Raw genomic sequence first — 26,156 nt, forward strand, 5'->3', positions numbered from 1 at the left:
CATTCCAAAGCTACCCAATCAGGGAAAAACCCATATGTAATGGCTGCCATGGGGGAGGTAGAGGAAAAGTATGTTTAGCGTTCGACAGAAAACTTCAGTGACCCAGTTAAAATGCGGTAGAAGGTTCGGTACTTGTGTATTATCACGGCGTCCCCATTTCCATCGCATGGCATTGTAGAACAAAAAAAATGCGATGCGATTATACCCGATTTTAAATTGTACACGCACCCAGACCCGATTTTACATTGTACACCCACCCTGATGGGTACTGACAATGTTAAATGCCCCCCCCCATTGTTAACGCCACCCCACTATCAACACTAACCCGATGCGTGGTGAGCGCAGCGAGCCCGCGAGGGGCGGCGGTACGTGTCCTCCGACCTTTTCATACCCCCACTATCCACGTCGGCGTGGAGTTGATTTTTTACAGTGTGGCGAGCGCAGCGAGCCACCGAGCCCAAAGCGTGGCGAGCACAGTGAGCACTGCGAGGGGACGCGCATTACTTCACAAGTATTACGCTTCCGCTCGCCACGCTTCGGATCGGTGGCTCGCCACACTATATAAAATCAACTCCACGCCGACATGGATAGTGGGGGTATGAAAAGGTCGGAGGACGCTGCGCTCGATATGCTTCGGGTTGGCGTTGATACTGGGGGGGCGTTAACAATGGGGGGGGCATTTAACATTGTAATTACCCATCAGGGTGGGGATACAATTAAAAATCGGGTTTGGGTGGGCATTTAACATTGAAATTGCGTTGCATTGCATGCCGTTATAATGGCACGCGATGCGACATTAAAATTGTACACTCTTCCCAGGAAAAGCCTCAAATCGGGTCCATCGCATGCCATGGCATACCATCAAATACCTTAATTAGTGGTATGCGACGCGCGCAGTGATACTACACAAGTACCGAAGGTTCTGTAGTCAGAGGAGACTATGGCGCATTTTGGCCTCAATTCAAAACTTTATGAGAGGTACAAGCTCACTACAGATTTCTCAACAAACACCATCCCAACAGTGAAATATGCTTCATCACCACTGCATCCTAAAGGGGGATACATCTACAGGCAACCATCCCTGGACCCACCTATTCCAGCCGACCTGAAATAAATTGCTTGGATTACAAAAACATCTTGGACTGAGAACCTGGCCCCAGCACCTTGTCTTCCGTGGTTATTATTAACTAACACCCACCTGAATATGTGTTCCTCGACTTAGGAGACTCCAGCCAGCTGGTCTACCACTCGCCCATCCATGGTAACCTTTTTAACTATTTATGGTCACAAGGAAATGTCACACAGGAGTCCATAGGGCTTTATAGGAACATACTTTAGTTCCTTCATTGAATAACCTCACATTGCATGGGCTCATTTTATTTATGCTGATGTAGTGTACACAGCCGTTTCTTTTAGTTTTGTTTTGATAAAATTAATGTAAAGAAAAGCCAATCACACATTCAATTCCTTTCTACCAATTATAGTGCTGCTTATTTGTTTTGTTTTTTTGTGCGACTGGCACAAAGTCTCTAATTCATCCATCACTTTTTTTTTAATAAAGGGACAAAAAAAAAATGAGACAAGGAGACAATTTACAAAGCGGACAAGTACACAACTTCAGTTTATATACATATTCGGTATGCAGTACATATACAATCAATTATACATACACTATCATGAATACATGCAATTAGATTTCTCCTTACCAGTTTAATACAAAAACAATACACATACAATTTATAGATGAAAAAAACATAAGGCGCCAATTAATCAATGTACAGCAAAGAAATTGTAGCAGTGAGCAGAAAACAAAAGCAAACGCCACAAATAAAAACATAAAAGTCGCAGCTGCATCTGCGTCTAGACAACTTGTACAACTCAGACACACAACACTCTACAGGTAATTAAATGGTACGGTACTTTGTATTGTAAATATGGAAAAAATGTGTGTTCGGTTCAGTGGTGAGCTTGAGAGAAAGGTCAAAAGAGAGAGCGATCGAGGTCAAAAGAGAGAGCGAGCGAGAACACAAATAACCCCCCTCCAGAAAAACCATTATGGGCTTAAAGCAAACCCTGGAAAGGAACAAAAAAGAGCAAGAGTAACTCCACTGCTGAAAAACTAAAAAACAAAAAGAACGGTGATGATAGCATTCTAGGATTCTTACCGTAGATACAGATAGGACAACATGGAAACCCATTCTTTAATAAAAGGCAAAACGGCACTCAAACGCCAATAAATCAAAAGGTTTTCCTACTACTAACTTATAGATTACATAGTCTTTAATGATAAAGACTAGAATTTCTAGGAATTCGTAATCGACAACATGAGATAAAAAACCTCCAATAGACAAATAGTTTCAGAAGTTCAGTATAAACAGACGTTTCTGTGGTGCTTTTGGTCCCTGGAGAGGTTAGATCATGTACATCTTAAGCATCTAGACACTTCTATGAATTACTTCTATCAACTATAACATGGATTCTGAAGTGCAGCTATTAACAGCTGATCAACCTGCAGTTGCATTATGAACGGCTATTAAGCGTGTAATATATATATATATATATATATATATATATATATATATATATATATATATATATATATATATATATATATATATATATATATATATATGTGTTGTTATTAAGTTAGGGTTATTTTTTTTAATGATTACTTTTTATATGCGGTCACTTCTGAGGACAAGTAAAGGTTGTTGGATATTGTGGCAATGCTAGTTCAAGCAAGTTCCACTGGCATTTTATGGTAACAATAAAACAGATTTTTCGGGACATTTCTTCTTGCACCTTTGCATTAAGGATGACCATAGAAGGCTTGTGAGCATTAGCATTTGGAGCCCAAACGTGCCACAACAAAGTTGCCATTGGTTAGCTATTGATATTTTACCACCAATAGTTGGGCATCGATGGTGAAAATACTCACCATGTGAAGTACCATTACAATAGTGCATGCCTCAGATTCTACACTGACAACAGGCTGAAAAAAAATAGAATTTTTCAGAAATACAGAGAAATGAACAGAAAAAAATCCCCATAAAAAACAATGCATGTGAAGTGCCCTGTCCAAAAATACCAATGCACCATGGACAGGACTGTGCATTTTTCAGAGCAGAGGCTACTTTACATGGAAGAGGTTATCTGCAGATGAACAGATCATTGTGTTATGGTTGTGTTCCGTGGACGGAAAGCAAACCTTAACCTACGACAGGGAAACCTCAGTTTTCTCTTTAGTTGCAGTACTAACAAATATGACTGTACATTATATGTGTGTGCGTGTGTTCATCCCAGAGGACAACTACTAATGAAAAAATAGGGGACGTATAGATGTGTTCACAAACATCTAGCCTTTTTTTTTTTTTTTTTTTAATAGCAATGCAAATAGGACACATTTTCAGCAAATCAGTAAACTGACATTACCACAGCGCATGATGCATTGAGGCTAAGTGTATGAAAACACATCTGTAATACAAGTATGCATGAAAAACCATCGCAACATAAACTTCCTGCGTTAGCAGTGCAGGGCTGTATGGTCCCAAATATCTCACAGTCAAAAATAATGTATTGTAAAATTCTCCATGCTGGTTACAATGTCAGCATTCAAATTGCAGAGATAATACAAAGCTCTAGAACAAATTAGAGTGAAAGAAGTGTAGTACTCTTAACTGCCTGTAGGGGTCTCTGTTGCTATTTAGGGCAATGATAACTTCACCCGAGACACAGAAACACCATCAAGGACCACTAAGACTATCTGTCCAATCATTGCAGTTGGAACACAAATCTGGTAATGTATGGGAGTAAACGACAATGGACCATTTGCTCCCAAATACTGGAAAGCAGATGTTCATACAAAAAAGGGTAATTCATCAAATTTGTCCGGATGATCATTTTTGCCCATTATCCAGCTTTTGGGAGCAAATGATGGAATGCCATTTGTTTCAATACATTACCAGATTTTTATTCCAAACCAGAAAGATCAGAAAGATCCTCTATCGCAGGGATGGGGAACCTTTGGCACTCCGTCTGTTGTTGAACTATACATCCCAGCATGCCCTACAGTGCTTTTAGCATGGCCAAACTGCAAAACTGTAGCAGGGCATGCTGGTATGTGTAGTTCAACAACAGCTGGAGTTCTCTCCATAAGACCCAATTAAACTTATATGCTATAAGACAACAAATTAGAGTAATGGCCTACAAAACAAAAATTGCAAAATAACCTACGACTGTACTGCACACTATACTAAAAAGAGCTGGCATCATTATGGAACAATAAATCTTGATACAATACATTTTTGGTAATACGCCTTTAAATGTGGAAATACAGTAAAAAAAATACAATATTAGACAAGAAGCCTTTCAAAAAGACAACTGTTTGTTACTTTTCTATTCTGGAGTTCAGAGGTCAAGACGGCACGGCAGAAACGGCCCTCGTATATTACGGGGAATAGAATACATCATAGATACAGCATCGTTTTTGGACATGAAAATAACTTTATAAATCTCCCGGGAAACAATTACTCCACTGGTTTAGAAAAATAGACCCTTTCAATGTATTAACTAGATTTTCTTCACTTAAAATGTCTATCTTTTCCCTCTCTTGTTTCCAGCTGGGGGCTTCTTAAGCTGTAGCAGCTGTGATCCGGTCCCAAAAGATGAGGGGTTAGATACTCCGAAGGTTAAGCCGGCTGAGGCATTGATGCCGGGATTGCTGAAGTTAAATCCAGACGTAGAGGAACTGCCAAATCCTTTAGGGAATAAAATACATTTGAAACCATTAATTTAGGTTCCCATTTAAATAACTTCATCCTAGCCAAAAACACAAGACACCTTTCCCACCACACCGATACTTGGCGAGTTACGATTTCAGTGCGATATTCATCATGAACTTTATTTTTTTTATAAATAGATCTTCTTGGCCGAACCAGTTTCACATACAGATGTCAAACTGTGAAATTATAAGTCACATGACAAATCTAATAATCAGTTCTAATACCAAATCCTGTATGTGCCTGTTGCAAACGCCTGCATGGCTGAGACTCTGCAACCAAGGGCGTAACTTCCATAGGTGCAGAGGGTGCAGCTGCTATGGGGCCCAGGGCTGAGAGGGGGCCACTTTTCCTGTCAAAGTATCATGTGCTGTATACATTTTTCAGCATTAGGTGATAAATAGGGGCCCTTACAAACTTTTGCTATGGGTCCCACATGTATCTAGTTACAACACTGTCTGCGACTCTATGGGACAGAGGTTTTTATATAAAACACTTCCCATTACAGACATCTAAGTGTCAGATTCACTTTATATCTTAGGGATGAAATGAACTAATGTCCGTTATGACCCTAAACAGGGACAGAGAGGGGGTGGAGGGATAGAAATCTCAATCTAATTATAAATCAGTCACCACTTGTACAAATGGAACGTATGGCAAAGATATCAGACATCATCACATTAAAATATTGGAGTCTCCCTCTCTGGGCCAGATGTACCAAGCTTAAAAAAGTGAGAAGGTAGAGAGTGATAAACAACCAGCCAACCAGCTCCGATCTGTCATTTTTTAAACACAGCCTGTAACATGGCAGTTAGGAGCTACTTGTTTTTCTCACACTCTATAATATAAATAAATAATCAGCAGGGGCATATGCTGGGGTGATGGTCCAAATTATGAACAATATAGGACAAGGAATAATATAAATCCACAAATGAAGGAATCACCCACCAGGCTTGTAGCAATGGCAAAACAGGTCTATTTTAATCAGGCAGCATGGCAAACAAAAACCAGGGTCGAATTTCCCGGGTTGGTGGAACTGGGCACACAAAGGCATCAATATCGAATACAAACCTGCACTGAGGCTTCCAGAGGGTTTACTTGCTGTCCCAAAGCCAAAGGAGGATGCGCCTGTGGTGTTACCTCCAAAAGCCGTACTACTTCCAAATCCTAGTAGAACAGTATTAGATAAAAACAAACATACGTAATATAAGTTGTAGCACAAATGAAATATGCCACTAAAAGGAGTATTCCCTAACTAACTTACACAGCCAGCCACTTCAAAGTACTCAATATCCCCTTAGGTGAATTAAACTCCAAATTATGTAAATGTAATGCCACAAATAATAAAGGATTATTTGTACTTGACCTCGCTGTACATAAAATTAAATATATATCTCATTATACTATCTATATATCTATCAATACTAACATGTACATACTAAAAAATGATCTAGACTCTAGAAATACTTTCTACATGCTTTATAACCATAAAAACGAACAGTTTCAGTAGATCTTTCCTTTGATAACTTTTTCAAGGCTCATTTTTAAAGATTGTTAATGTTGTTAGCATAAGCAATACTGGTACCAGATTTATTAAGCCAAGGTGATCAAGCACCAGCCAATTCACTTCTAACTGTCAAGTTACAGGCTGGTTTTGATAAATGACAGTTAGAAACCGATTGTCTGGCTTAGTAAATCTGCCCCATTGTGAGGTACGAGGTATGATTGTACTAGGATTGTGTTCCATTTGTACTGGAAATTGTCATGGTAGGAATTAAAGAAAATGATTCCACAAACAAAAACAGGGAAAATAATGAATAAACCCAAATATATAACTATAAAACCTCCCTCTACATTGTACCAAGTAGTATCTGAATATCAGCGTTCTCTTGACAGCGTTGAGAGGCAACAAAAGTCCACCTACAATATGATCTCATCTTACAGCGACACACTATTAAAAACACCCTGAATATCGCTAGCTAACAAAACAATCCAACCAGATGACCTTGATAATACGATAGCCTAACAATCTTAGATTACATGCTTTCCAGAGTTTGGGGTAAGAGAATGTTACCATCGGTGGTATATGCAAATTCTTTGCCATGCTAAACACAATTCTGGGCCAGATATACCAAGCTTCAAAAAGTTATAAAGTGGACAGTGATAAACAACTAACCAATCAGCTCCTGTCATTTTTCAAACCCATCTTGTAACATGGCCATTAGAAGCTGATTGGCTGGTTGTTTCTCACTCTCCACTTCATCACTTTTGAACCTTGTTGGCTCAGAACGTTGAGGGACTAACTTGCAGGATAAATAGGACACCGGCTGTTCAGATGTTTCATTACAGCAGCAATTATGGTTTTGCCTTGTAAATTATTACAGCTTTAAAAAAAAAAAAAACTTAAATCAGCCAGCAACCTGTACCGCTGACAATCCCGGACCCTATTACATTCACCCCTTAGTGTGTTGGTCCCCGGAGTTCTGAACCAACTTCTGACATATTAACCTTAAAATAGGGAATTTAGTGTTTACATGATTGATTAGCACAACGTTTGTGCCTAGCCGTGTACCTGTGTGGGGCAGATTTAACAAGTGATGATAAATGATAAACCATTCTCCAGCCAATCAGCTCCTGTCACTTGTAGCGAGTGATCACAGGAATATCACTCGTGGTTAAATCTGAATTTGGCTTATACATTAGCAGTGTAACAGCCATGTCTAGTAAAATAGGATGTAACATCTGTTGAAACTACATTTTATTCCTCAAATTGAATAGAATTCTCCAACTCTCACCCTACTACATTCTAAAGGACACATGGAATGAATATGGGGACAGGCGGAGGTACAGCAGCTCTTATCCCTGTTCTACGTATAGAATTCTGCCATAGATATGGATTGAGAAAGAAATGTAGCCCAGACAGATTACCTGGGGACAGTTCTGCCAGTTATACCACAAAGCCCCGCCAGGAAGAACAAAATGTGCACGAGGAACTGAAAGAGCCGAAACACATTGCGGTAAAGCAGAAAAGAAATGGCACGGGAGCAAGTAAAATGGCTTTCACGATAGCACTGTAGGCAGAGGCCCTGGACATCCATATTCAAAATAATTATACTCTTCCCCAAAAACAGGAAGGACAACTTCTCAGCATAACTGCATCAAGGGGGGGCTGGGGGGAGTCCCAGTCGCAGGGGATTGGCACATGCACTGTTCCACCACGGCCACTCATTAATTAATGTAACAGATGTCATGCACATATAAAGCTGAGCCGCCAGTTATAAGACCATGTAGAAGGAATACTACAGCTAGATACAAATTGTATCACACAGAAGAGCGAATATCATCATCATCAATAAGCCTGTGAAAATACTTGGAGGGGGGAGCAAAGATTGAATGAGAAGCAGAGACTCTCTACCAATAATCCCAATAAACTCTCTCCCAATAATCAATTAAACAGATTCACAGTGGATATAGATTATACTTTAATGGGCATTGATATGTCCAATTCATTTGGAATGACTTTATTGAAATTTAGTTTCATTTTTGTAACATAGGCGTGTATATATAATTTGTTGCATGGCCATTGAATTGGGTAATGTGATAAACCCTTCCTTCACCCCCAAACCCTTTTCCCTTTGGTTTTATATGCTGGTATCACATATACTGGCCACTGATCCTGTACCAGTCTGTTCACAATGCTGGAGGTGGTCACTGGCGCTGGCCACATTGCTCCCTTTGGGGTGGAGAAAGGTACCTGAGACAAAGTGTGTGTGTAAGTGTGTGTGTAAGTGTGTGTGTGTGTGTGTGTGTGTGTGTAACTATATTATATATATTTATATATAAATTAACAAACACACACACACAATTTCTACATTAAATAAAACACACCGCAGCTAGTTATGTGCTATTATACTATTTCCAGCGTAACATCATGAAACGATAAAACCAGCACATAGCCTTGCTGGACATGGAAGCTCTTCCAGCTCATTGCTGTCGGGTTGGCCAGCTCTAAATGCAGCCTTGTATTAAAATAACTTTAAAGAGCATTTGTATAGCAAAACCACATGTTTTATAGGAATGAAAAGTATCCTGAAAGTTTGTCCCAATTGTTAAAACCCAACCCAGCATTTACAATGCAGGACAGGGCCGCTGAACTAAATAGACAGTCAGGTTTTTATACAGCTGAACATAGTTACAAACATGCCACGGTCATTAATGAATTATTCACAGAATAATAGGGGGTGGTTTTTTTTTTTGGTTTGTTTCAACTTGGCTCTGAGGACTACATCACTAATATTGCGGCGCCTAAACCTAATTCCCTAATTGTGTCTCCAAACAAATAAATATGCAGCGTCTGCACACATGCACACAGGCTACAACAAGATTAGGCAGTGAACACATTCGATTTTCCTACATCATGGAATCAACATGATTGGCTACCACCTAATACCCAATGACTGTACGCGAGGCTTCAGTCCCAAGTATATTAGCTGGAAGGTGCTTTTACCAAGTACGGTCTCCAGGGAAAGTCTCTGCCAGCTGACCACTGCGATCTCTTCTTCACATGTTCTCCAATACAATAAGGTTAGCAGTAAACTGCTAGAAGAGGGCTGGCCAAACTGTTCCTCAAGATCTACCAACGGTCCACGTTCTCCAAATCCCCCAGCTGGAGCACAGCTGTAGTCATTACTAACTGTCACATTGTCAATCATGCTGCACTCATTCCTACCATAGATCCACAGGTTGCCTGAAACACATGAACTGTTGGTAGATCTTGAGGACAATTTTGGCCACCATCAATTTCCAAATCATCCACCGATTTCTTACAGGGTTTAGTTCTCGAGTGCCGCCTACAAGATATTTCCTTTCTTGGTATTCCACTACGGGTGTGGTATAGGGGTCCGACAGTCGGGATCCCGACAGTCATTATCCCGACTGGCCGGACCCAGACAGCATGGCGAGCGCAACAAAGCCCCTTGCGGGCTCGCTGCGCTCGCCACACTGCGGGCACGGTAGTGGACCCCCAGGAGGGAAAATAGCCGACAGCCCTCGGGAACCCGGCTGTCTGTGTTTTGACAGTTGGGATCCCGACGTTGGGTGAATGCCTGTTGGGACCCCGTCCGGCACCCTTCCACTACAATGTGGGTTTGGTTCAGCTCCTAAAATCTCCCCCTAGCCCTGGTTTCTGCAGCAGTTCAATGTTTGACCCCATTCTTTTTCACCATTCTATCCTCCGTTTTAGATGAATGGCATTGTCCCCATAGCATTATACTCTGACTGCAATGTATAATGTTCTTGGGATGGCACACAGAATGAATGTTTTCAACCCTAGCCTCTTGTGACAGTAGAATTTTCTGTACTTGGCGTATTCGTCTCAACCATGCACTTGGGAAATCTCTAGGTGAGAGGTTTGTGTTTTCATCAATAATGGTTTTGTTTTTGCCATGCTCCCATAAAGTGCAAATGGAGTACCCATGGATCGTCTTCGTCATACACCTCTTCCCAACAAGAGCCCATGTTAAAACAGATAATCAACCAAGTCTGAAAATCTGTGTAACATATTCAGTGTGGATATAGTCTCGACGTTCTTGATGGGCATGACAGTACAAATAAATATCAAGCACTTCAACTGCTATATTGACACCTGCCACTGCAAATGTTCTGCCATTTGGGCGCAATAGCAGCTGACGCCGACATTTCTGCTCACGGCCTACAGAGGTGGTGAGCAGAAATGTGCCAATTGTTCCTTTTGGGCACCCAAATGGGACTTTTTGGTGTCACGCACACCTCAGGTCAGGGTTAGTTTGTGCAGCTAAAGCCAGCACTTGTGGGTGCAATCAGCATAATACAACTATGGGCATACAGATAACTGCATACCATCCAGTGTAAAGTGACGGGTGAATTGCAATTGAATTAAGTCTTGAGAATATTTATATGCATTTCCCCTGATTGTTGCTATTCAATCACATTTTCTCTAATTTGCTTTGACATTCATTTGATCTTCAAAATTATGCACAGTAATTCTCAGAAGAATGGTCTATTTTCACATCAAAGGACTTTAATTGTCCCCAAGTAGAGTCAATTATGTAAACTGAATGCAAATGACAGCAAACGGGATTACTTGGGTGTCTCCTAGCAAAAGGGGTGGAAACATAGGTAAATCAACTGACCTTAATTTTTCATTCTCAAATAACTGTTTTTGATTCCATGGTGTATGAAAATAAAGGTGTGAATAGTAGTTTCAGCTATATAACCAGGATGGTAACATTACGCATAGTACACCAATAACATTTACATTTTTGTGGTATGTAAAGATCAAGAACATGCTCCGATACGGTGTAATCTGCAAGTCATCACTTAACATCTTTTGGGCAGCAAATTGAAAACTGGTTGGAACACTACAAGAATCCCTTCTGACCTACAGGCAAAGACGGAAGAAAGGATATACTGTAAGTGTGCTACTCTATGAATCTATAGTTAAAGTGAAAGCCATTGAAAGAAGTGCATCACATGGAAAGCAATTAAGTCAGCAGAGATTCAGTACATGAGCAGCAAAGTGTGGTTGAAGGTACAGCTCAACATAATAACAGAGAAAGGATCATTTCATTTTAGTCCCATTTTCTTCCATGCTTGAGAACAATCCTATCCGTTTCAACAGGATTGTCATCTGGTACAGAGGAGGGTTTAAACCAGGCATGTCCAATGTTGGCCCTCCAGATGTTGTTAAACAACACATCCCAGCATGCTTTGCAACAGTTTTAGCATTCTCTAATAGCAAAACTGTGGCAAAGCATGCTGGGATGTGTAGTTGCACAACATCTGGAGGGCCAACATTGGACATGCCTGGTTTAAACGGATATAGGGACTAATTGAGTAACCCCTCAGGTTTGCCAGTCTGCGCATGCGCTCAGCCGCTTAAACTCTGGTTGTATGTCTATAAATGCAAACCCACTTTAAGGGAAGGGAATCGGAGACTGTTTTGGGGGTGGCGACAGAGCATTGTGGGCATGTGATCCAGGGGGGCTGCGGGGGCTGGGGGGGAATGCTGCAATAACACATGCGTTTGATAAGTTATCCTGGATCACATGCGTTATTGACAAAAATTGGACATTTTTCTTAAGGTAAAAATGTCATTAATTGGATAGCATGATAATGACCCAACACAAAGGTGGGAGTATTCAATCCTGGCCAAATTTCCTGGCTAGGCTAAAAATCAGCAATCATTTGCCAAAAATGGCTGCAAATTCACCAAAATACATGAAATTACGTCAATTTCGCTGATGCTGGTTTTTTCACCCAGGCGAAAAAAAAAAATCAACACAGGGATTGAATAGGGCAAATACTGCAATTTTTTTGAATACCCCCAAATTGGTAAAAAAAAGTTGTTTTTTGGGCCGAGTAAAGTGATTGTGGCAAACAGGACACCTCTATGACTACAATTTACTTCTTTTGTAACGGATTGTATAGACCAGCGGTGGGGAACCTCCGGCCCGCGGGCCGTATACGGCCCCCGGAGTCGGTCTTTGTGACTTGTCCACCTGCCTGACGGCTGTGCAGCGAGTCAAGTACAGGGGAAATCTCACGAGAGCTACTGACCTCTCGCAAGATTTCCCCTGTGTCAGACTCTCTGCACAGCCGCCGGACCACACAGACCGGTGACTCAAACTGCGGCAGCCACCGGAGCATGGGACGGCTGCCGCAGGACGATTTGTACGTTTTTTTTTTTTTTAAATGGCCCCCCAAGGCATTATGCCTCAATTCAAATGGCCCTTGGACCCCAAAAGGTTCCACCCCCTGGTATAGACAAATGCATATATTCACAATATTCATTGCAAAATGCTACAAGTTTTTGAGACCATTCCAATGTGTATTTTCATGCAGAACTCAGAAATGTGGTTTACAAGCAATAGCAAAAAAAGTTATGTTTCTATAATTTAATTGCGTTCATGTTTACAATGGTACATAGATCTAAAATAACCACGTAGGAGTTCTAGGACAAAACTGAAGCTCAGAGCATAGAACAGACTCTGCTTTGGGTGCAGCCAGGTCTGTGGCGGCTTTCGTAATAGAGCTACAGTTCAAAGGGTGGAACAAAAAAGCTTGTCTGGAACATTATAATGAAAAACACACCGCTGTTTGTTTCTGATTACAGACTCACGCCATAAAGGTTATATTTAAAAAAGAGTAATTTTTATAGATTGATATTTTGGTTTCATATTGCTTTTAAATTATTTTGAGAACATTTTAAAAAGGCCTAATAAACCACAATTCAGATTTCACATGATCACAAGAATCCTCGCAAGACTGAAAGTCATTTGCTACTATAATGAATGTATAAAAACGTAAAAAGTACCTCCAAGATTTGATGAGCCCAAGCCAGCTGGCTGCAGAGCAGTACTCATAGCTGAGCCGAATGGTGCTCCAAAACCCACTCCTAGTGTAGGCCGAGGCCCTAGTATGAAAAGTAAAAAAAAAAAAGAAAAAAAAAGGACACCAAAAAAACAAATAAAAAAACAAAAAAAACTTTCCTTACTTGAAAAATTAAAGAAAAACTTAAAATCAGACACCAACTGAGAAAACCATATAGGCCAAACTCCCATTCCTTCCACATTGAGGTTACTGACATTTTAACGATGTAAAGAGAAGCTAGCTCTACAGTAGATTACAGTTACACTGTAATATAAAGAACACAACAATAGTATATTGTTTATTGAATTTATTTTTCAGTTTCAGCAAATCAATTAAATAGTAACATGACAATTCAATTGTTTTCACACACACAGAGTGGCAGCTGGGATTCTGGAAATGGGGTAATTACAGAAGTGAAATGTAGGGGGAAAAAAAAAAGTTCATGGTTTATATCGGGGTGTGCGCTGAAACATGGTTCCAGTCACACTTAGAACCCCAGGGGCGACAAAATATTCAGTTCAATTAGTGTGGGTCAAAATGTGTTTGTTTGGAATTGCCATCAAAATACAGTAGTTATCTTACAGAAATATGGTAAAACTAAGAATAAGAAATACTAACAAAAGAGCAGACTTCATATATGCAATTGGTTTAGATCACAAGATTATTTTTGTTCTATACGCCAAAAAGAAATGATCACCTTGTAAATTGAAAATATGCACTCATTAGAATCAGTTTTGTCCCTATAATACCCCATTCACACCAAAAGCAAAATTACCAGTTCTAAACTTCTCAACCCAGGAATTTGCTGAACACAGATTCTTTGATGTGAAAGGGTCAACCTGGTTCTTAAATCGCAGGTCACCGACTCTGCTCTTCACCAGGGTCAGTGATCCGGTATTTAAGACCTGGGCTGACTCTTCGACACCGTAGAAATGACTGGGTTATTCAGCAAATTCCCGGGTTGAAAAGCTTTAACCCGGTAATCTGCTTCTGGTGTGAATTCCGGTCAGACTGCACCTGGCAAAATGCCCTGGCACTCAAAAAAGTCGGGTAATCACCGGGTCGGTGGTGGTCATGAAAGGATTAGCACAGATACAGTCCACACACCATTGTGGTCAGCTGTTGGCCAGTTTCTGGACCCGAGTGATCGGACTGTTGTCAGCTGTGAGCCCAGAGTAAAGCTGAGCCATTTAAAACCACACATAGCCAACAGAAACAGCCAACAAAATAGCCACAATGTGCGGTCAATCTGCATACGTGTGAGCACTATTTCTTTTTGGATTCACATTTTATTAGCAATGATACACTTGTTTGGATAGCATTGATTAGAAACACAACAAACGCATATGATGAACTGGTCAATTGAATAAAAAATCAATGAGTTAGGAACATAGCATAGTTCCTTCCCCTAACAGAAAAAAAGATTTGTTCTCTTCTACATAAAAAAAATATTTTTGTTTTTATAAGTACACAAAAGAAAATCATTAAAAAAAAATAAAAAAACACAGAAAGGTTTGTGTTCTGCACAGACACGGTCTTCTCCCACTAAGCAAAATTAAGCACCACCAGAAACATTTTAGGCACTGAGACTTGTCCTGCCCTGTAGCTTGAGACATACTCCTGTCTATTAAAATCATTTTGCAGTATAAAAAAAGAGAGGTCACTGTTCTAGTGAAGTAAACTTCCAAAAAGAAACAGCAGAAGGACGGGTGGGTGGTCGGAGGGGTTTATGGTTATGGGTAGGTTAAGAATGTTAGATGAAAGAAGTGGTCAGCAACATCCATCACATTGATTTCGAGCTTGCCCTCAAGATAAAACTTCTAAAAAGTTCAAACCTTACTGAAGCAGACTGCTACAGATCAATGAAATCTATTACTAAAGGAAAGCATTTTATTCTTTAATAAAGACTTTTTCATTAACGTATCATTTAATTATTGTAAATCCAAATCTTATACTGGAAAGCAAAGCAGAGGATTCCTGTGCAGTGCATGCAAGACCTAGCAAAGAATACACCCGAGCAAGGCCTCATGAGTCGAGTGCAAAGAAGAGCAGTAAAGCTAGGTATACACTGGTGTTATGTATACCCAGACGATACGCCAGGCAACATATAGTACTTTACGCACACAGACATCAAAATGATGCAATGTAGTACGGAGTGTCATCTCATTCCATCTGTAAATTACACTCAATGACACCAAATGTAAACGTCGCTCCAGTGTGTTTCAAGCATAAGTTTCTTAATTGCATCCAAGAAATAATGGTTTTTCCTAGTAACAATAAATTGTAACATTTTCAATCTTTGAACTATTAAAGAGCACCGTCACCTACACACAGTGAAGGCAGCCACATTGGAGGTGAAGACAAAGCAGCCAATCAAATAACTAGGAACTAACCACCTCACAGGATCTGCATAAAACAACTATATGAAGTTATTTATTTGGGTCACGAGCATCTAAAATCTTGCTGTTGGTGCTTAATTAGGCCAATTGTGAAAATAATTAAAACATAAGCCTACACTTATCTTGCCCATCTCAAAAAGGGAGAACACTGCAAGTGTGAAGAAGATGGAGTATTGGGCCATTACAAACACCAGGAGAGAAATACACTTGATTAGAGGTGCGTTCATGGTCATTTGTGAACACTATGCTATTTAGGTTGGCGAAACTTTTAAAGGTCTTCAATTAAAATGGTGCGGTAAATAGGTCTGACAAACATTTCTTCTACACTTTAAGAATTGCCATTATATACAAACTGGGGCACATACATCTTATCAAGGCACTGTAAGACAGAGTCTTATAGATTCAGATATTGCAGAGTAGTGTGCCACAGTGATGTCATCATAATAAGTCACATGCCAACCCAATATGTGCTACATGAATAGCACCTTCTTGTGTGAGCAAAGGATGCACATCTTGGTCTGGTATTTTTTGCAAGCTTACATTAAATAAATATCAAGTATCGCTACTTTGAGTGTTAAAGACTTTCTACATAGAAACATAAAAAGCAAAAGAAAGAATCTGCAAAGAAAGAATTATAGCACCTATCAAATGTTTAAGGATTATTATGAAAAAAGTTTATTTTAGTGTGCACCCTCCCACACAGGTAATATAGTTTACTAATTCTCCTCCCTTCAGTCTGTAAGAATAATCAGGAAAGGACCCTGGAAAAATGGCTGCTCCACAGCTCCCTCTAGTGCAGTGGTAGCCAACTCCAGTCCTCGAGAGCTACTAACAGTTCACATTTTCCAGGCAACCTAGCTGCTGCAAAAGGTGCACTAATTACTGACTGACACATTTTAAAATATCCACCGGTGGAACGAATTACTTCACTTGTGATTCTGTGAGGAGACCTGGAAAACGTGCACTGTTGGTAGCTCTTGAGGACTGGAGTTGGCTACCCCAGCTCTAGCGGATGCAGGAAGTTAGCAATATAGCATTAGGCGTGAGTGCAACTTTAAAAGACTCCCTTGGTTAATGCTTGGAGACAAAAAAAACAAAAAAACAACGTTGGGTTTAACTAACATGAATCAATTAGATAGACACTTTTTTAGGCCATAGATACAATTTTTTGGCAAATGAATTCAAGGTTTCTTACAAATTGTGATTAGAAAACATGCAGTTCTACAAATCTCCAAGTGCAGAGTCTAAACACAATGATAGCATTTGATAAATACAAATATAATCCACTGCATGCAAACCAGGTGCTAACTCTATGTAGCTTTTCAGGGTGTGATCATCAGAACCCAATTTCTTTAGACCGTGCAATGTCGCTTATCCTACACTATGTAAAGGCACTGCCAGTGGAAGACCGTTATAGATGTAAAGCCCCCATATTGCTTAGAAGAAATGGTCAACACAAAAAGACCAAATTCATGAACACCTCAACCAAGTATTCTAAGACTGTTATAGAGTAGTAGAATTCAATACAAGTAGTAGAACGGGAAACAAACAAAAAAAAAACAACAACTATCAAGTCTTCCATTAAGGCCTTATTGTTCGTTATTATCCAATCATACAAATTCAGAAGGCTCATATTTAGAGGCTAACTTAGTCTCCTTAATAACTGATAAAATCAATATCAAATTCACATTTGTTGGGTTATGGACAGCCACATAAGTGTCTGACCAAATAAGAATATCTACTTGGTCAAAAACTACCCGTTATACAGTATTTGTATATTAAACTTCAAGTCAGTTGTCAGTTTATCGCTTGTTAAGAAAAAAAAAAGTAAACCGCTTAACTAATTAAAATAAAAAAATACTACAGCAAAGTTCAAAAACGCAAGACACAACAGTAAACAATCTGGTTAAGAATAAAAAAATTATATTGTGTATAAAAATTATATATATATATATATATTTCAAAATGAAATTAGTGGTAATCACTGACCTAAGTATGAATGAATTCAAAGGGAGCCGTTATCCAACTGCAGACAACCCTATGCATCAAAATATGGCACACAGCCTACCTCAATAATTTATATCAAACAGGCGCTAAGTCAGAGAGCCGCTCTTATGTCAGACAGTCTTAAACTGGGTACTCTATGGATTTGTTCAGACATGGGGAACATACCCCCATAAGCCTGGATTGGCGTACACACCAGAGCAATGTTAATAAAGGTCTGAACTTTAATGTTCCCTCCTGCGTTAACACACTACAGGAAGCTAGGGATATTGTCAGGTTTGATGAGCGGCACAAACCTGACGATGTCGCTAGTAACCATGGGCTCCTGCATATTGGGCATACACCATGCCAGATACACGCTTAATTGATCGATATGTTTTATGATTTGGCGTTTTTTTACTGACATATCGCTCAGTGTGTACTCAGCTGTAGTCCAAGACTAAGAGATATGTTACTTTATTTATTGTGATGCCAGAATTTGTCAGTTCCCATAATCCACTACGTATTTACATTTGTTAACAGCACAAAATTGCAGTCTCACCTTTGTGACCTTTTTGCTCCCTGTACCACAAAAAAGCTGCATTGCAGGTCACAGTAATACAATAGTTTTGGCATTAGTGCTGGGTCCTACAGTCCTTAAGAAAGGCCTGGTAGTGCTGCATGTTGTAAAGTTTCATTCACAGGTACTGTATCTTGCTGTACTGGCAAATATGCAGGATTGGGCATAAAAGTTTACCAGTAACAATTTATAACAAAGTAGAAATGCACTGTAAATGAAAAGTGACAATATTTGCAAAAATCTAATTTTGAAAAAAATCGAATAAAAAAAGTGACAATATTTGCAACATAGGAAATTATCCAGATTATCCACATTTTTTTTTTTTTTTTTATGATTGTTATATATTTTAATGATACAGGCTCCCTTTAAATACAACGAGATGCAAATATTTACAAAGCCAAAATAAAAATTCAGTCTCGTACTGATGGAATAATAAACACTCAGGTCTAAAACCAAAACGTGATAAATGTTAGCCAAACAACCAGATGGGATACTGGCACTTCAGAAAACACATAATAAATTCTACTCTTATGGCTGCGTTTGTCTGGAACTGAAGATATAATCTAAGTGCATTTACAAATGTATTCGGAAGCTGCCGTTCCATTGTCATAAGTGCTTCACATGGTGAATCACAATTGTTATACTTATTGTTTTCGTCCTAAAAAGTAAATATTTCTCTCCAAGTTTGCAATTGTGTATTTAGTTTACAATAATGTAGGATACATACCTGAACGATCTAGCCTCAAAACAACCATTTTCGATACAATCTCGACCGATTGTATGTAAATTGGGCATATTTTGGGCCATTTATGATCCGATACGTGTTCCCCGCTGGTCGTTTGGTCACTTTTCCGATCCTACCTGCAGCAGGCAGGATTTGAAAAATGACCCCTTCAAATGGGTACGGATCAGGATCAGATCGTATGTTTCAATAGATCGTGGTACGATCTTCTTACAGTCTACATTGTTCTGGTGTGTTACATAAATGTAACTCCCTACTTATTCTGCAGTCTAACAATGAGCAGATTCTTCAGCTAATTATACCAAATGCAATTAAAGAAATACAAAAATCAACCCATAGGTTATTAATAAATAGAAAAGGTTGCAGTGTATTTAATTTACTTTTTATTTATTAATTGCTTTATATTTTATTATTATTTTAGTTTATTTCTATCAATTTTTTATTATATTTATTAATTGCTTTTTATTTATTAATAATTTAAGGGTTTTAAATTTTTTTTTGATTTATACATGCTCTCCTATGACGATTACCAAAAACATTGTCTTTCTGGATTTTTTTTTGTTATAACAAAGTCTTTATATCATCCTGAATAGGTATATAAAAACTTGTAACTCTGCTCAACCTATTAAATTAATTTCAAACAAAAGGTAGGAACTCCTTTGACATAATTAACAAGGCAATATAAAATTGGCACGCATTTACCAACTGCCAATATTACCTTTTGAGAGTCAGCTCTAATTAATGTATTACAATATACATATTTAAAGCCTAACAATTCTGCCGCACCAGATCACGTCACGCATCCGCATTTGTAATGCACTTTTTTAATACTTGTAGCATTTAACAGTACAAAGTTATTTGCACTTCTTCAATGGCAAAAGGGATAGCCGCTTAAAACTATTTTTTAATTTTCTTTTTTTATTTTAATTATCTGGATTATAAGAAATTAAAATAAAAAAAAATAACCATTTAATGCAAGGTTTTGTTTTCTTTGTAGTGCTTCAAAACACATAAATATAACTTAAAACATCATTATTAACACATGAAAAACTGTTGCCTGCCAAAACTGCAATTCACGAGAGGCGGCCATGATAGAAAAATTTAAATATTGGTCTGTCAGCATGGAAACGAAAAATTCCAAACTATGTAAACAACTTTTAAAATATCACTGGAACAGGAGACAAACAAAACGGAAAGAAAAAAAACCATAAATGTTGGCAGTAGGTAAATCTGTATGAAGCATAATTTAAAAATAATAATAATAAAAAAAAATAATCACACATTTACTAATCTAAAAGCATTTGAGCAACCCTGCAGTTTAATACAGCAATCTTGCCTGATGTTGAGAACCCATAAAACTGAAAAGGGTTGCTCCTGTAACCTGCCCACCCTCTTAGCACATGGCAACAGCCATTTGCACCAATTTTACATTGTACAAAGGAGCAGAGGAAATATAGGATAAAGCTAAGTCATGGCTGTCTGGCTTGCCTTGTATTTTTAGGAAGCTACCTTCGCAATACATTGACACGGCTCTCCTATCATTCAAGAAAAAGAGGCACATGTTAGTCTCTTCAAGTATAATAATGTCCCCGAAAGCAGGGAACGTGAATAATATTTTAAAAAAACAAGCAGGCAGAATTGCTGTTTAAATATAGTTAAGAGTATATGAAAAAAATAAATAAAAAGACTATTCACACAGTCAACTACTAGGATGTAATTATTGCCAAGACTAAACCCTGCCTATTCTAGAAGCTGCAGGTAATAAGAAAAATATTTAAAAATCTTTGCCAGCAACTAGTAAGCCTCAGTGCGTGAGTTGGGAGAAGTTTAATGAGCGCAGAATAGTTTTAAAAGGATCTAAAACTTCAATGCATTCAGACCTGTAGCAGGCTGCTGCTGCTGGGTCAAGGTGGCAGCCATTGCAACGGCGGCTGCGTTTGATATGTTGCTGAAGGGGGTGGGTCCGGTGGTGATATGTGGGGCGCTCTGCCACTTCTTCACTTCTGCCCTCCTGGCCTCGAATACATCTGTGGAATCACCCAAGAACGCTTTCCGGTAGCCAAGATATTGTTCTTTGAGCATCTGAAGAAAAGTCATTTTAGTTTTGAAAGTAAATATACCTAATGTGACTGTAATGGACAAGTGATCAATGAACAGTAACATCATACATATTGTCAAGACTAGCAATAACATAACCACAAAGCAGAACATGGGGGGAGGATAATCAAGCCGCCTGAAATGCGGAGAAACTGTAAAGTTGCCAATAGCAATTTCTCCACTCTTAGAAGGCTTGATACAGTACATCTCCATAGTGTCTGTAGTAATAATATAATCCAAATATCTGGGTTAGAGATCATATTAACAATACAATTCCTGAATGACTGTTTTCTCTAAACATATGTGGCGTAAATTACCCAGACATTCATTTATAGCTCTTTAAAGGCTGAGAAGGTACTACCCCAATCATATGTTTTTTAAGCATGGAACCAGCATGGACTGCACTGAGACAGAGGCATAATTCCAAGTAAGTCCTATTTATTTGTGCATAGTGTCAGAAAATTTTGGGGTTGGCATCTGGGCGTGGGGGCCCCGGGCTGCTCTGGCTGGACTGTCTCAGGGCATCACAACTTAAATACACAGTCACTTTTTATATCCTGTATGTCTATTATTTATGTATGCACTTTTTATTTCACATACTCTCTACCTTCAAACATATAGTAGGGACCTCCATTCTTATAATTTCACCACTTTACTATCCCTATTCTTTATTGTGATGCCCTGGGGGGGTCCTTGGCTGGATCATGTTTCGGGGTTCCCTGCGTCCCAGGTGGTGACCCCAGAGTGTTAGGGACCTGCTCGACAAGAGGTGACCTGGACGATTGGTGGGCAGGCCAATATCACTGGCCAATGATATACCAACAACCTCTTATTATATTATAATGTAATGATAGCATAGTGCATTTGCACCCTCTCTCTCTGTGTAACCCATTTATTCTCAGCAGATGGCACCTTTCATTACTGAGGGTGTGCAATTTAGAGCCACTTTCCACTACCCCAATCATAACCGGGTGGCAGGCTAAGGAGACTACTGTAAACTGAAGGACTCACCTCGGATAACTCCTAGGATAGAATCCGCCCAAAACAGATTAACATTTCCTTACACAGATACATTTATTTTATTTTTTTTAACATCTCATGAACGATTCCTAAAACAGAACTCTACAAACCAATTACAGCCATAGTATCCATTCCTCACATATATTGGGGACTTCTATTATGAAAATCTCTCAAAAGTCGAGGTAGGACAAAACTGTATATAATAGCACAGAGCACAAGTATTTTTTTTTTTTTTTAAGTCATTTGCTTGTTTTATTCTTCCCAACATAATTAAGGGACTTTTGTCCCCATTAAGATTGATTTAAAGCGGAATTCTATAGACATACAACAATCACAAGCACACAAAATATCTTGTATATACAAGACCCAGATAGCAGCATCATCTACCATTTTACATCCCATTAACACAGCTGCCCCCCAAAGAGAGCGCAATTAAATTACCTGGTATTTTAATGTGCACTTTTATACTCTGTTGCACTGCTACGGAGAAATGTGTTCGCCGGAGGCAGCAGTCTAAGAATCTCTGTGAAGTCCGATGCTGCGTGGTTTGGGGGTGCGGAGCCAATGCGCGAGTGTCCATTAAAGCGGCACACCTGTTTTGACTGGCACTTTGGCTCCACTCCGTCCAGTAAGCCGCTAAGGAAAGACTAATATCACAGGAGGAAATCCCGGCTCTCCTCAGCGGCATGCAAGTTTTGACTGGCGCTTTGGTTCTGCCAAGCAAGCCAGCCTCTCGTAGAGTGTCACCTCACATCACAGAAGGAAATCCCAACTCTTCTCAGTTGCATCACAGAATGGGACTGCTGTACCACAATGACAATCAGCTCAGCCAGTTGGGCCGCTTGCCATTGCGATACAGTTTTGAGCAGTGGGCCAGTCAGGAGCGTTTCACTGGCCGCAAGAGAGTTGCATGTTGCCCACCCCTGGCATAGAGGGTAAGAAAGGTACAAATTCTGGCAATGTTCAGGAGCTGGAAGCAGCATGGATGACTGACAGCCTCAACATTGGGAACGAAGGAGAGCGAGGGAGAGAGAGGGAGAGAGAGAGAGCGCAAGCGAGAGAGAGCACGAGAGGAGTTGATGATGACCACTGCAGGAGACCTGAAGGACAAAAGCATGGGCGGAGAAGGAGAGGAGTGAAACGGTGGTAGAGTTTGGTCTTGGCCATGTTTAGCTTCAGGAAGAGCAGAGACATCCGGGAGGTGATGGCAGACAGGCAGTTGGAGACATGTGAAAGGATGGGGGGAAAGGAGTCAGGGGAGCACATATAGATCTGGGTGTTATAGGCTATGCAGATGGTTGTAAAGGCCAAAGGGGGTGATAATATCTGCAAGGCAGGAGGTACAGAAAACAAAGAAGGGACAAGAGCAGACCTGTGTGGGATATCAACAAGAAGAGGAGTAGAGGGGCATGTAAAGGGAGCAATAGATGAGGTAGAAGATGAATCATGATGATACGACAGAGGCACAAATATTAGTATAAAACAACACTCGTTTACGGCTTCATATCTTTGCAATATTTTGTGTGTGTTATTTATCAGAAGCCTTGATGGGTCACGGGCTCCAAAAAGGACTGTCCTGTTAAAAGCAATCGCCTTACTCCAGTGTTCAGATCCGGCACACGGACAAGCAGAATATTTAATTACTGCTAGAGCAGTAATTACCAGAGAAGGATCCTTAGCCAAATGGGCAAAGCTAGTTTGGCAAATGGGGTATTATTGCAGTCCAAATCACTGAGTATTTCCCACATTCCTAAGAATAAATGGGCCCATATATCTACGACTATATACAAGGGTTGTTTCAGGAGTGTGTTAAAGTAACGCAATTAAAAAATGTTAATGGCCTTTGTTGACAGTCTCCCTCGAGGGCGCTACACTTGGTCCAGCCCATTACCGATACTTAAGGGATGGCACGTTATCTTGGTGGACAAGCACTTATTTGCATGCCAATTTGTAACCACTCTTTTTCAGCTCTTCTTTCAAAATGGTCCAATAACTTTATTTAATACACTCCTGTTACTGTCTTACCCTTTTACAAGTAATCATTTAGGTTAATTCCTTGGGAAGCCCAAAAAACAGTAGCCATCACCTTTACAGTTGACAAAACAGTCTTCACCTTCTGCGCAATTTCACCAGGTATTGTCCATTGCCATGACTACTTCTTCAAATAAGAGTGTAGTCATGGATCCAAGTTTCGTCCACAGTCATTAATCAAGGATAAAATGCCTGCGGATTATGTTTAAACATCACCAAACTCTGTGATGAAATGTCTTTTTGTGTGTTTACGATAGCAATTGCGGTACACACCGTGCACACGGCAATCTCACACACATTCATGAATTTTTTTCCACCCTGGTGCTCTCAACAATGCATCCAGAGTGCACTTCCTCTTCAGTGAAGGTCCGGCCACATTTAGATTATTTTGTCCTAGGCTGTCTTCAATACAGGATCAGTGTTCCCATGAACTTTGTCTAATTGTGCTTTCATCTGTGCTGTTGTCCACTTTTTTCAATAAAAGTGTTTTATTACTGCACGGTATTCATTTTTGCGGTACCTGCTGAATAGATTGCTTTAAACGCCACCTCACTTCTGGCAGCAATTTGGCCTGGGGAGGGGGTGTTTAGAAGTCTGGGACTTTCCGGACGTCATGCCTCCAACGGTTTTGTGGCGCTATCTCATAGAAATGTACCACACTTACCAAACAACCATTGTACCTATACATGTCAAGTTTAGATTTTACCCAGACCTATATTCTTCTCTATACACTTTGTATATGTGCTAACATCCCTATCACAACTATGCAATAAGGGTTCCGCCTTATTGTGCACTTTAGTAACAGGCAAAGTACACAAGTGTGTAGTCATACGCCTAGATACCGCTGGGACTCACTGGATAGATGGGCAGTAATGCTCAAGGATTCTCTTACCAGCCACATAAAGATTGCCAGTATGCAATAAGATTTTACGTGTACTATTAAAGCCAATGTCATGTCAAAATGAAAACATTTTGCCCCATTTAACATGGTTGCTTTACACTAGGCAAAATAAGTTAACAATTACCTTCACCATACATTATATATGGTATTGGCTTTTTTTTTTATATATGAAAGTTATACATAAATCTACGTTCAGAATTAACATAGACATTCCAATGAAATCCAAAAAAGAAAGAAAAACTCCATATTTCATTATTTTCTGGTACACGCTGCCCAACAGGAATGCAGTAGTGCAGTGCGGCTATGTAACATGTACTATTGCAGCATGTAATAGTTCACAGTTCAAAAATGGGTTACATGATGTGGGAAATGTAAGTTGGTACTGTATAGATGGGCTGCTTTTTGAACTTGCAGATGGGAGTTACTAGTGTTTCCTAACATTTTAAAAAACCTGTATTAAAAAGCAGTCTACAGACATTTCTTCTGCGAGTACAACGCAAGTCACCATTTCTAATTGTATCTACAATTTCTTGGGTATGTGCATTAATGCGAGGTATGGAAGTATTATTGTATAAGATGACTTTTGCAAACCAGCATCCAACTGAATTTACCCACCAAAAAAACCATAATACAGATGACCAAAGTTATTTCTATAAATCACAGATCAAGGGCCGAATGTAATAGGGTGTGATTTCGATTTCTGTTCCACTCTTCAAAAATCACACATCTGACAGGTGCGATTTTTTCTTTTTTTTACCCCCCCCCCCCCCCCCCCCGAAAAAAAAAGTAAAATCATCGCACCCCATTACATTTTGTCCCAAGTACATTTAAATGGCATTACACGGTCATGTGAGAAAAGGCTAAATGGAAATAAAAGATCAATCTTTTACACATGATCATTTAACAATGTAATACTACAATCTAAAGGATAAACAGATGCAAACACTACATGATTAACAATTGTAAGATGTTCATAGTACATTAAAGGATATCAATACTTACACACAATGCTATAAATGTGACAAAGTAAACTGGCACATACCTTAACATTTTCATGTATTGACTGCAGCTGGGATGCTAATGCTACAAATGTCTGGTAGAGCTTCTGCATTGCCATGGAGAGGTCTGTAGAACAAAAAAATGATTGTGTATTACGTTTTATTTATAGCTATACAGTACCTGATATACAGTAGTGTGTACACACGAGAATATATGC

The 26,156-nt window shown here is 39.4% G+C and overlaps 1 protein-coding gene across 5 annotated transcripts in view; it reads right to left on the minus strand.

Annotated features, from left to right (window-relative positions):
* Positions 1 to 1,591: 1,591 nt before the first annotated feature.
* NUP58 (nucleoporin 58) overlaps positions 1,592 to 26,156 on the minus strand; it is a 56,348-nt gene continuing 31,783 nt past the window's right edge. For 3 of the 5 annotated variants that reach the window (XM_083169894.1, XM_083169893.1, XM_083169892.1), the window contains exons 11-15: positions 25,983 to 26,065; positions 20,772 to 20,973; positions 13,132 to 13,230; positions 5,850 to 5,945; positions 1,592 to 4,757 (exon numbers count right to left, since the gene is read on the minus strand). In XM_083169894.1, the coding sequence (XP_083026020.1) occupies positions 4,594 to 4,757; positions 5,850 to 5,945; positions 13,132 to 13,230; positions 20,772 to 20,973; positions 25,983 to 26,065 (644 nt within the window). In that variant the 3' untranslated portion in view covers positions 1,592 to 4,593. The other 2 variants (XM_083169895.1, XM_083169896.1) reach the window with 2 other exon arrangements.

This window comes from Crinia signifera, chromosome 2, assembly GCF_055691185.1.
Source record: "Crinia signifera chromosome 2, ASM5569118v1, whole genome shotgun sequence".
Taxonomy (NCBI): Eukaryota; Metazoa; Chordata; class Amphibia; order Anura; family Myobatrachidae; genus Crinia; species Crinia signifera.